Source organism: Octopus sinensis, linkage group LG23 (assembly GCF_006345805.1).
Source record: "Octopus sinensis linkage group LG23, ASM634580v1, whole genome shotgun sequence".
NCBI classification, from domain to species: Eukaryota; Metazoa; Mollusca; class Cephalopoda; order Octopoda; family Octopodidae; genus Octopus; species Octopus sinensis.
The window spans coordinates 21427975-21441253 of record NC_043019.1 but is presented as its reverse complement, the minus strand read 5'-3'; the positions used below and the strand labels follow the sequence as shown (position 1 = coordinate 21441253).

General features: G+C 38.2%; 1 protein-coding gene across 14 annotated transcripts in view; it reads left to right on the top strand.

Annotated features, from left to right (window-relative positions):
* Positions 1-13279, top strand: part of LOC115223391 (multiple PDZ domain protein) — a 758365-nt gene that overhangs the window by 639368 nt on the left and 105718 nt on the right. For all 14 annotated transcript variants that reach the window (XR_005003540.1, XM_036512481.1, XM_036512487.1 and 11 more), the window contains one exon: positions 11291-11487. Coding sequence is in view for 13 of the 14 variants with exons in the window: in XM_036512481.1 (XP_036368374.1) it covers positions 11291-11487 (197 nt within the window). In the remaining variant the exon portion in view is untranslated. The remainder of the gene's footprint in view (positions 1-11290; positions 11488-13279) is intronic.

Below are 13279 nucleotides of genomic sequence, written 5' to 3'. Positions count from 1 at the left end.
CTCTCAGTCTCTTTCTCTCACATTTATTTCCCTCTCTTTTTATTTCTCTCTCCTTCCTTCTCTCTCTCTCTCTCTCCATGTCAAATTTGTCCTTCTACTGGCTGATTTTTCTTCTTTTTGCAACTTTGAGAGAATTTGCATCACTAGACCAAAATGTACTGTTTTATTTGGTTGGTATTTACTGGTAGTTGGATGGAGTCGGATGTGGGGTAAGACATGAAAGTAAAACAAAAACGATACAAAATAGATTTTGTCTTTCAATAAAACTTATGAATCTCTGGATATTTGTATGCTTTGTGTGTGTGTGTGTATGTGTGTGTGTGTGTGTGTGTGTGTGTACATACATATACATGCACACATATGCACACACACATGCTCTTACAATATGACAGACTTGGAGCAATGAGGACACTTTGTTGATAACGAATGGTAACGAAAGGAGTGACTCATTGATTGATTGATGGAATGATTAACCAAGCAATCGATTAGTTAATTGGTTAATTAGTTAACTAGTAATCCTTTCTACTGCAGGCACAAGGCTTGAAATTTTGGGGGAAGGGATTAGTCGAGTACATCAACCTCCAATGCTCAGCTGATATAGAAGATATATATGTTTAATTGACCTTCAAAGGAGGAAATACAAAGTTGGCCTCAGTGGAACTCAGAATGCAAAAAACCAGAAGAAATACTAAGCATTTTGTGTAATGCACTAATAATTCTGCCCTTAGTTAACTAATTAGCCTTTAGTTAACTAAGTGAAATAGAACTAGTGTACAAATTTTTATGAGCAAAAATGACATTCCCAAGATACCACTATATATTTACGCACACACACTCTCTCTCTCTCTCTCTCTCTCTCTCTCTCCATCTCTCTCCCTCTCTCTCTCTACCTCTCTCTCTCACACACACACACATTTTGTTTTAGTCATTAAACTACAGCCATGCTGGGGCACTGCCTTGAATTTGAGTCAAATGATTCAACCTCAGTACTTTTTTTTTTAAGCCTAGTACTAATTCTGTCAAGGCCTTTTGCTGAACCACTAAGTTATGAGGAATGTAAACACACCAACATTGGTTATCAAGCAATGATGGGGGACAAACAGGCACAAAAACACACACATATATACAACAGGTTTCTTTCCACTTCCATCTACCAAATCCATTTACAAGGCTTTGGTTCGCCCAAGAAACTTGCCCAAGGTATCATGCAGTGAGACTGAACCTGAAACCATGAGATTGCGAAGCAAGCTTCTTATTATGCAGTCATACCTGCACCTATATATGCATTTATTTGTGGCTGCACATGTCATCATCATTGTTATTTTTTTTTTTTTTTGTGTTTTTCAATATTGGCCTGAGTTGCATGAATTATGAGTTTTCTTGCATACAGCATCTCACCACTTATCTCAATCCATTGTCATCTCTGAATTTCACCTGGCCCTTTCTATATCTTCCTCACTCCTCTTGATCTTTCAGCCCCTTCTATTTTCAATGTTAGACACTTCTTGTAATCTTTTACAAAAAGTCAGAAAGAGAATTTCAACTGGAATCTTCCGATGGCCTCTTTTTTTTTTCTTTTCTTTCTCTGTTTCTGGATACAATGTCATTTATATTTTGCCTAGGGTCCTCTTTGATTCCTATTTTACATGAGTGGGCCCTCATAGCTAGTCAATCCTTTATTATGATTTATAATGAAATATTATTAGAAATTCTATAAAAACAATTAAAATATTTCATGTATTGTAGAAGTGTAACCAGTTTATTGCCAAAACCATATGAAACCCCAAGAGCCATATGAACCCCAAAGGGCTATATGAACCCCCAAGGGCCATATGAACCCCCAAGGCCATATGAACCCCCGAGGGCCATATGAACCCCCAAGGGCCATATGAACCCCAGTTGAGAACCACTGAGTTAGATATAGCATTCAGTGTCTGGGTATCCTTCCTGATACCAACCTCTGTTTTGAAGTAGGGTACTTTATTGAACACCTTCACACTTTGAACCTTTAGCTTTGCGAAACATAAGGTTGCTTGCATCCGTGTGTGTGTGTGTGTGTGTGTGTGTGTAAACAAACACAAAGGGGTAACAACCTTGGCCAGATATAAACATTGTTCTAGATCACACACACACACACACACACGTGTGTTGATTTACTTGTATACCTAGGTAAATATATAAAATTATATTCATAAATGTTTGTCTATAATATACTACACAGACACTTTTATTAATGCATATACACGCAGATATAGATACATATACACTCTCTAACTGATATAATTCATCCAACATGGCAAATCTTATACACTTACTGAGATATATATATATACACTGACCACACACATACACACACTATACATCTGTACCTAATCACCTATGCATACACATGTGCACACACACATGTATCCACACACATGCATTCACACATCAGATAGTGAGTGGATGCACACACACACATGCTTACACACACACATGCTTACACCACACACACATGCTTACACACACACATGCTTACACACACACACATGCTTACACACACACACACATGCTTACACACACACACACATGCTTACACACACACATGCTTACACACACACACACATGCTTACACACACACACACATGCTTACACACACACATGCTTACACACACACATGCTTACACACACACACACATGCTTACACACACACATGCTTACACACACACATGCTTACACACACACATGCTTACACACACACATGCTTACACACACACATGCTTACACACACACATGCTTACACACACACATGCTTACACACACACATGCTTACACACACACACACATGCTTACACACACACACACATGCTTACACACACACATGCTTACACACACACATGCTTACACACACACACACATGCTTACACACACACACACACACACACATATGAATATTTGTTTATTCATGTGCACTCATCCTTGTTCTTGATCTCCAGTAATCATTTCTGTAGAGTCACGTACCTTTACACACTTTTTGAACACATTAACGCAAACACACACACACCACACACACACACACACATAGATAAATGAATTAGAAGATATTTGCATGTGCAAACATACATTCACACTTCAGTATTCAATTTGCATGCAAACATACAAACATAACACTATACATACATATATATAATATATATATATATACATTTTGACTAATCGTTTCCATATAGTCACGTATCTGTCCGCACTTTCTGCACACATACTTTTATCTATATAGATATACTTGTTCACACACACACGCACACACACACACACACACACACACACACACACACACACACACACACACACACCACACACACACACACACTCCTCTCTATCTCTCTCTCTGTCTATCTATCTCTCTCTCTCTCTGTCTATCTCTCTCTCTCTCTGTCTATCTCTCTCTTTATCTCTCTCTCTCTGTCTATCTATCTATCTCTCTCTCTCTTTATCTCTCTCTCTCTATCTATCTATCTCTCTCTTTATCTCTCTCTCTCTGTCTATCTATCTCTATCTCTCTCTCTCTTTCCTTACATATTTGCATGTGCACACGTACATTCTACAGTCTACATTCAAACGCAATTTGTACGCATACAAACGCTACATATGCATATATAACTACATTCCTCATTCATAAATATATGTTCACACAAACAAATCTGCAAACAAACAGAAAAATAAAACCTTGCTCAAACACACGTTTAAACACATCGCATATATTTGCATGCGCTTACTCACATCCACATTTATGCTCATTTGTCTGAATACATGCACACACGCATGCACAGATATCCGCATTCCTCATCCATAAATGTATGTACACACACAAACAAACACTCACTCACACACACACACACACACTCACACACACACACTCACACACACACACACACACACACACACGCACAAACAAACACTCACTCACACACACACACAAACAAACACACACACACACACGTAATACTGACACTAACAGCTGTTCATTATCAATTTGTTGTTCATTGTGAACTCGCACTGTTGAAACTGTGAATACCTTTCATAATTAGATACAGAAAAATCTGATTTCAAGTGAGTCTTAATTAATCAAGAAGCAGAGAATTTTCCAGAATTCCTGCCGCACAAGTCTTTCCCATTCCTGCTTCAAATATTCGAGTTGAGTTAGGAATGTTTCTGTTTATTAAATATTTCGGGGAAGAGTTCCTTGGCCAAATAGAGCTTTGGGATAGAAATTAATTTAGTTTGCAGAAACTTTGCGGAATTCCATTGGATCTATATATTCTGTTATTATTTTATTTGATTTTTGTTTCTGTTGTGGCAAGGAGCTTGCTTTTCAATCATATGGTTCTGGTGTTCAGTCCTACTGCTTGGCACCTTGGACAAGCCAGGCTAACCAATGCCTTATGAGTGGATTTAGCAGAGGGAAACTGAAAGAAACTCATATGTATATATATATATATATATATATATATATATATATATATTGATGTGTGTGTGTGTCTTTGTCACTACTACTGTTTGACAGCTGGTGTTGGTTTGTTAACATCCCCATAACTAAGTGGTTCAACAAAAAGAAACCAATCGAATACTAGACTTAAAAATAAGTACTGAAGGTGATTTGTTCAACTAAACCCTTCAAGGTGGTGCCCCAGCATGGCAGCAGTCCAAACACTGAAACAAGTAAATGATAAAACATACTGGTTTCAACATTAAATAATGATAATGATGATGAATTATAAAAAGGGATTGATTAGTAAATACCAGAACCAAAATAAATGCTGGGATTTACCCTTAAATGCAGTACCTTGGCAACTCAATGCACTGTTTACACTGACACCCATAGATACCCATATGCACTCAAGATACCCATACATAGATACCCATATGCACTCAATCACACACATACACTCACATGCAGGTACACCTAATTCATTTGTTGATTCAGTAATAATTTTGCCCTTCGTTGTGACCATTCCCATTCCACTTCATCCCTGATGGGCATGCAGATGTCACACAAGACTTAGCACAAAGAGTAGAAATCTGAGGAAAGCACACACACAAATACAAACACATATATTCCATTGTGGGTTCTCAGTGGAGGCTTTTCCGAGAGTTTCCAAGTGTTGGCATACTTTATTTTCTGATCTTGAAGAGAGAGAGAAAATCTAGACATTGAAATGCAGTTTTTGCATCAGATCATAATTTATATTAGAGGAAGAGGAAGAGGAAGCACTCCGTCGGTTACGACGACGAGGGTTCCGGTTGATCCGAGTCAATGGAACAGCCTGCTCGTGAAATTAACGTGTAAGTGGCTGAGCACTCCACAGACACGTGTACCCTTAACGTAGTTCTCGGGGATATTCAGCATGACACAGAAAGTGACAAGGCCGGCCCCCTTTGAAATACAGGTACAACAGAAACAGGAAGTAAGAGTGAGAGAAAGTTGTGGTGAAAGAGTACAGCAGGGATCACCACCATCCCCTGCCGGAGCCTCGTGGAGCTTTAGGTGTTTTCGCTCAATAAACACTCACAACGCCCGGTCTGGGAATCGAAACCACGATCCTATGACCGCGAGTCCGCTGCCCTAACCACTGGGCCATTGCGCATCCACAATTTATATTATATTATCAATTTATATTATCATTGAGGATTTAAGTTGTTTATTGTCCAAGACTAGAGAATTGCAGAGTCACTTCAATATGTGTGCAGTGATTGTATCATTGTACTTTTCTAATGTACAGAGATTTGTTCTATTGACTACCACTAGTGGTTTGTGGGCCATGCTGGAGCGCCACCATCATTAGTTCTTTTTAATCTGTTGATTTAAAGAGAGGGTGATGAATTGGTAGAGATGTTAGTGTTGAATAGAATGCCTGGTAGTATTTGATCTGGACCCTTATGTCCTGACAACAAGTCTGTAATGATACTGGTGCCTGATACCAACCCAAATTGGAAGTTTCTTCCCTTCGATAAACATCAATGGTGTGGAGAGAGGAGATTTACATGAATGCACAAGTTCAACTCAGCTTTGCTTTTCATCTTTTTGGGTTGATAAATAAAGTACCAATACAGGGTGGTGGATTAGTGGAATTGTTAAAGCGTCTGGCACCATACCTTCTGAGTTGAAATTCTACCACCTGTCACTAGGAAACCGGAATGGTGACTCTTCTGGTCAAAACAGGATACCTATTTCTTTACTACCCACAAGGGGCTAAACACAGAGAGGACAAACAAGGACAGACAAACGGATTAAGTTGATTATATTGACCCCAGTGCGTAACTGGTACTTATTTAATCGACCCCAAAAGGATGAAAGGCAAAGTCGACCACGGCAAAATTTGAACTCAGAACGTAGCAGCAGACGAAATACCGCTAAGCATTTCACCCAGCGTGCTAATGATTCTGCCAGCTCGCCGCCTTTTCAACACAGGGTACCAGCAATGGAAAAACAAAACCAATAGAAACCTGGTTTGTTTAGCTTGATTGGAAGATTGTCTGCTGCTACCACCACTAATGTTTTAGAGAGAAGACCAGAAACAGTATCTATTTGTTTTTCAGATAAAGAGCTTTGATCCAAAACATCAAGCTTTCCTTTTCCTTGCTACATACAGTTATTGAAACTAATGAACTTCCTCATTTAATAATAATTTTTGATGACATAGATTACCACTAGTTTCCTCAGTCTGGGGTAGTTCTTTTATATCTTTATTTTTTGTTTTTTTTTTCCAATTAATTAATTAATCAATTAATTAGTTTTTAATAACATGAGTGAAAGAAACAAAATTTAATTATTATAAAAATGTCCAAGAACCCAGAAAGATTTTCACAAAGAAACGGATTTTTTTCTTTTTGTTTTGTTACTCTTTTTCGTTTTCAGAAATTGGAGTTAGTTCTTTTGCTTGTTAGCTTGTATACTTTTATTTTATTTTATTTTTTTTGTATTTGCTTGTCAGTTTTTTTTTTTTTTTTTTTTTGGTGGTTGGGGAGGAGGAAGAAGGGTTTCACTCGGAAAGACATCATTGGAAATAGAGATGATGCGAAATGGAAGCACATGGCAGCGGCGATGGTAATGGTAGTAGCGGCAACGGTTGTGGTGGTGATGTTTCTAAGAGGGGGGACAAAGTCAATAATATCAATAAGAAGAAAGCTAAATGAACCAACGACTAGTTGCAATTACAGCAGCTTTGTCACCACCCATTTCTCCCCCACTGCATCCCTCATACACAGACAGCAACAGCAACTACTTTAGTAGTAGTAGTAGTAGTAGTAGTTGTGGTACCAAGAGCAACAGCGGCAGCAGCTCTGGTGCAATGAAATGATGGAAAGTGAAACACCACATCCTTGTTCTTTTAGCCTTGTCTTGGAGAACTTTGTGCAAAACCTTGTGCTGTTGTAACCAGATAAAATTACTGTTCACCATGGAAAGACAGATTGCTTTGGTTCCTGTGTTCTCCGTTAATTTGTACACAAACAGAAATGTATGTGTGCATACACACACACACACACACACACACACACGTAAGCAAACAAAAAATTCACACTCTTCCTGTCAGGTGTCCCGGATGAACCAACTTCACGGCAGGAGGTGCAGATGAGGGCAGCTGCATCGAACTCTCTCATTCGTGAGGTAAAATCATGTAGCAAACCAAATGGCGGTGCCCCAGCATGGCCACAGCTCATGAGCTGAAACTGGAAAAATCAAAATCAAATCAAATCATACACATTAACCAAAACTGGCACTGTCAGTTATGACAATCAGTGTTCTAAATGATCCAGTCCACACAACATCAAGCTCATGAAGTTAACAAGTGGCTGAGCACTCCACAGACATGCACACCCTTAGCATAGTTCTCAGCGAGATTCAGCATGACACAAATTGTGACAAGGCTGGCCCTTAGAATTACAGGCACTTCTAATTTTTGCCAGCTGAGTGGACTGGAACAGTGTGAAATAAATCGTCTTTTGGTATTGACTGGAGTCAATTTATATGACTAAAAACTTCTCCAAGGTGGTGCCCCAGCAAGGCCGCAATCTAATAGCTGAAACAAAAAGAAAATAAAAGAAATGAAAAAGGTCTTCAGTAACAGAACTGTGAATATGGCAACAAGGATTGAGGACAGATGGATAGACAGACAGACATTTCTGTGACATTATCAAAGTGTCATCATGAAATACTTGGTAGCAGTCCTCAAGAGTCTGGGATCCTTGTGTTGGGCAATATAAGCTCTGCTGATCACTACAAACTTGCTTCCATATCCACAGATGTAGGAAGTGCCTATGGAGCTGGCAATGGCTCTTGATGAATATTGGATTGAACAACCACCTAGAGCAACCAAACAAGCGCTAAGGAAGGGCAGCCAGCTGTCAAAAACAAAAACGAAAAAAAAAAACAATTCCCTGTTATTAAAATACCATCACACATGTTATCATGGAGATGTAAAAAGTAAGGTAAAAAATTCAAGCAAAAACAGAAATGAAACTGTCTCTGAATTGAGAATTTTAATTAGTGTGGTCTCTATTGAAGTCTTAATTAGTGTTGTTTCCTTGTAACTCTTCTAAAGATGGTGTTTTTCCACTAGTCAAATATAATCTCTTTCTTTCTTTCTCTCTCCGCATTCAATTACTGTTTCTCTTTCTTTCTCTCTCTCTCTTTCCTGTCTCTTCTCTTCACATTCCATTAGTGTCTTTTTCTCTCTCTCTTTCTCTCTTCCCTTTCTCTCCAATTAGTGATAGCCTCTCATCTATTAAACACCTGCCTAGAAAGGTAATTGATGCCATACTTTCATAAACATGCACACACACACACACACACGTGCATATAGAAGCCTTGACATCAATGTACATAAATAAACATGTATGCACATATACACACTCCTACTTATGTGCATATATATTCCAAACACTTGAAATTCATATACACTAATATTTACACACATGCACATACATACATACACATTTCCCACATTCATAGATTTTGGCAGGGAAGGCATGGGTATGGCCATGTGGTTAACAGGTTTGCTTCTCAACCACATGTACTTGGGCTCCGTCCCACTACATGGCACCTTGGGAAAGTGTCTTCTACTATACCACAGGCTGACCAAAACATTGTGAGTGGATTTGTGATGGAAACTGAGAGGACCAGTATAATCAAGTAGTCTTCTCCCTTCAAAATTGTGGCCTTGTGTCTAAATTAGAAACTATTGTTATCTTTATATATAAAAGTGAAGTTGTGTGTCTGTCTCCTACGATTTAGATTCCTAACTACTCCCACATTTTGTGGTGCAGTGTAACCAAATTCGGGTATCTTATAGTCGTGATTCATATCGAGCCCTTCTGGGTATTAGCGCGCGTCTACGATGAGTCTATGATTAAAAAAAAAAATTACCATAATTTTTTTCCATTTTAATGCATTTTTTTCGCTATTATATAAGGGAAGTAACTCTCTAAAAATGTCTACGATGAGTCAACGATTAAAAAAAAAATTACCATCATTTTTTCCCCATTTTTAATGCATTTTTTTGCTATTTTTGGCTATAACTCTCTAAAAATGGTTATATAGTTATTTCCCTTACAAACCCGAGCAACGCCGGGCGATACTGCTAGTTATTTATAAGGCAGTTTGGCTGGTTGAATCTTCATCTATCATTGTTCTGAGTCCAAATTCCAGTGAGGTCGGATTTGCCTTTCATGCTTTCAAGGTCAATAAAGTAAGTCAAGAAAGGGGTTGATGTAATTGACTAACCCCCTACCCCCAAAAATTCAAGCTTTGTGCTTATAATAGAAAGGTGAAGGGTTTAACCCAAATTACCCAAAGTGGACTACCGTACCATTGGGGATCCTAATTATTTATTTCTCTAATTTCAATTATATATCCTCTGTTATATCCCTTATTGTGATAGTATCTCCCTTTGATCAATGTAAGCCCCACCTTTCTTTTGTTTTCGTGTGCTGTAACTCGTCTGTTGATATTGTCCTCCATGTCTTGGGCTCTAGTAGCCAATAAAAGAAATTATTATCATCATCATCATCATCATTATTATAATTATTATTATTATTATTATTATTATTATTATTCATGAATGTTTTACATTGGGAATCAATGTCCTTGATACTGGGTCACAACCATTTTCCTTAGACATGGAGGACCTTTCTTACAATCCTTGCAGTTCCCAATAGAGCAGATTTCTGAATTAATGCAACTCTCATAGTTACACAATCTCATTAAGAACTCATGACCACTGGATTACATTTGTAGAAACCCCCCAGTCTTTGTATTTCTCTCGTCAATCCTTTTTTTGACCATATCTGTGATGATGCACACTTTCTTTCCTCTTGTTCAGAATAATAATATCTAGTATAGGCATAGGAGTGGCTGTGTGGTAAGTAGCTTGCTTACGAACCACATGGTTCCGGGTTCAGTCCCACTGTGCGGCACCTTGGGCAAGTGTCTTCTACTATAGCCTCGGGTCAACCAAAGCTTTGTGAGTGGATTTGGTAGACGGAAACTAAAAGAAGCCTGTCGTACATATGTATGTATGTGTGTGTATATGTTTGTGTGTCTGTGTTTGTCACCCCAACATCACTTCACAACCGATGCTGGTGTGTTTACGTCCCCTAACTTAGCGGTTCAGCAAAAGAGACTGATAGAATTAGTACTAGGCTTACAAAGAATAAGTCCTGGGGTCGATTTGCTCGACTAAAAGGCGGTGCTCCAGCATGGCCACAGTCAAATGACTGAAACAAGTAAAAGAGTAAAAAGTATACTAGTCATTGTGTTACACTTTCTAGTTATTGTTGGTATCATTTTTTTTCCTACTTTAAATCTTGTATTGTTGTTGTTGTTGAAGAGGAGAGGAGGATGAACAGATAAATAGATATATGTAGTAAAACATCTTAAGCATATTTACTTGCCCACAATCCAAGCAGTTATGCCATTTTCTCTCTCTTCAGACAAAGAGCAACGACCCAAAGTGTTACATTCCATACCACTGTACAATAGTTGAACATAACGATCCCACCTGTGTTTGCTTCTTAGAAACTTTGCTATTGTTGTATAGACATGGACAGCATTGGTTCTTGCAGATAAACAGAAACAATTTATATGGCATCTGTCATGTTTAGATTCATTAAAATGATAACACTGAAATTGAAAAACTGTTTGTTCAAGTGATTAATTTAATTAATTCAAGACTTATGCTTTTATTTATTTATTTATTTAAAGACTTGTGTTTTATTTATTTATTTATTTTCTTTTTTTCTTTTTCTTTTCCAGAAAAGCTTCAGAACAAATATATTGATTTAACAGGAGAAATCTTTTTGGTGGATTTGAACCGAGGCAATAATGGGTTAGGCATCAGCTTAGCTGGCAATAAGGACCGAAGCACAATGAGTGTCTATGTTGCTGGTGTCCAGCCTGGAAGTGCCGCTTTCAATGATGGTCGCATAAGAGTTGGAGACGAGCTCTTAGAGGTAAGTAGTTTCGTGACATATTCACTGGCTTCTGTGTTCTATATACTCCTTACTGTATGTATGTATACATACATACATACATATCTCTCTTGAGTTGGACAATACCATGTGGGTGGAATTTGGGAGTTTGAAATAATGGAAGTCAATTGCATGTGTGTGTGTGTGTGTGTGTGTATACACACATACACATGTATGTATGTGTACATATATATATATATATATATATATACGTCTGGCCCCCGTGCCGGTAGCACGTAAAAGCACCATCCGCTCGTGTCCGTTGCCAGCCTCGCCTGGCCCCCGTGCTGGTGGCATGAAAAAAACACCATCCATTCGTGGCCGTTTGCCAGCTCTGTCTGGCACCTGTGCAGGTGGCACGTAAAAAGCACCCACTACACTCACGGAGTGGTTGGCGTTAGGAAGGGCATCCAGCCGTAGAAACACTGCCAAATCTGACTGGGCCTGATGAAGCCTTCCGGCTTCACAGACCCCAGTTAAACTGTCCAACCCATGCTAGCATGGGAAACGGACGCTAAATGATGATGATGATGATGTCTGTATGTGTGCATATTTGTTTATACTGGCAAGAAGACATAAAGAAAATAAATGCTCTAAGTCCCATGGGATATTTGTTCAGAATTGAATTACAGACACTCCCTTGTCAGCATCAGGAAGGCTGTGAAGTGAACCACTGATTAAGCCCATCAAAAATACATACCCAACAATATCATCATTCACCAACCACAATGTAAAAATAAAAACAAAAAATAAAGAAACAACAAAAAAAAAAAAACTAACCCTGGCAAATTTTGAACTGAGTGAAAAAGAGAGATTGCTGCAGCAAAACAACCAGTCCAACACTGTTGTATTGTTTGTCTCCAATTCCTGTTTCTGAAAGAAATATTAAAGATGGTAATGGCATACACTGTATAATATAATCTTTGCAAAGTAACTGTTTGTGACAGATAAAGCTGGTGGGATTAAAATTCTTTTGATGGCATGCAAACAACCACAAGACATTTTTTTTTAGAAATGTTCGTTTCTTTTTTTGTGTGGTATTTTTCTGGGTTTTTTTTTTATCCACAAGAATTCTAAAATAACATTCATTTATTCCATTAGCCTGTTTGAGTTATAATATCTTGTTGTTAATATTATTACCGATATTGTTTGTTATTATTGTTTGCACTGGTCAGACAAAATGCTTAGCAGCATTCCTTCTGGTGTTTTACATTCTGAGTTCAAATACCACCTACATCAATTTTGCCTTTCATCTTTTTAGGGAATGATGACATATCTTTCAAGTACTGGGGTTGATGTAACAGACTTCCCCTTCCCTCAAAATTGCTGGCCTTATGCCAACAATTAGAAAGAATTATAATTATTATTATTGTTATTATTATCATTATTATTATTATTATTATTATTATTATTATTGAGTGAGAGAGCAGTTCATGCCATCAAAGTGACACTGGGGTAAAATATACGAAGCCCAATATATCCATCATGACTACCCGTCTGATAAGGGTACACCAGGCACATGCATCACAACCATATGTGCGTGACATGGTAATCTCATATCAAGATAAACAGCACATGACCTTGCAGGTGGGGCCCAGTTAGAAATTTCTTCAGGTTGAGTAGCCCATCCTGTTCAAAAGGTCCCTGAATAAGGGTTGTTTAAGGATGTTGAAAGAACCACACATGTTTCCAGAGGTGAATTATTCAAACCCCAAAGAATCCCTCTCAACACATGGCTATGATGCTCCCCCACTACTTCTGCTCATGATCAGAG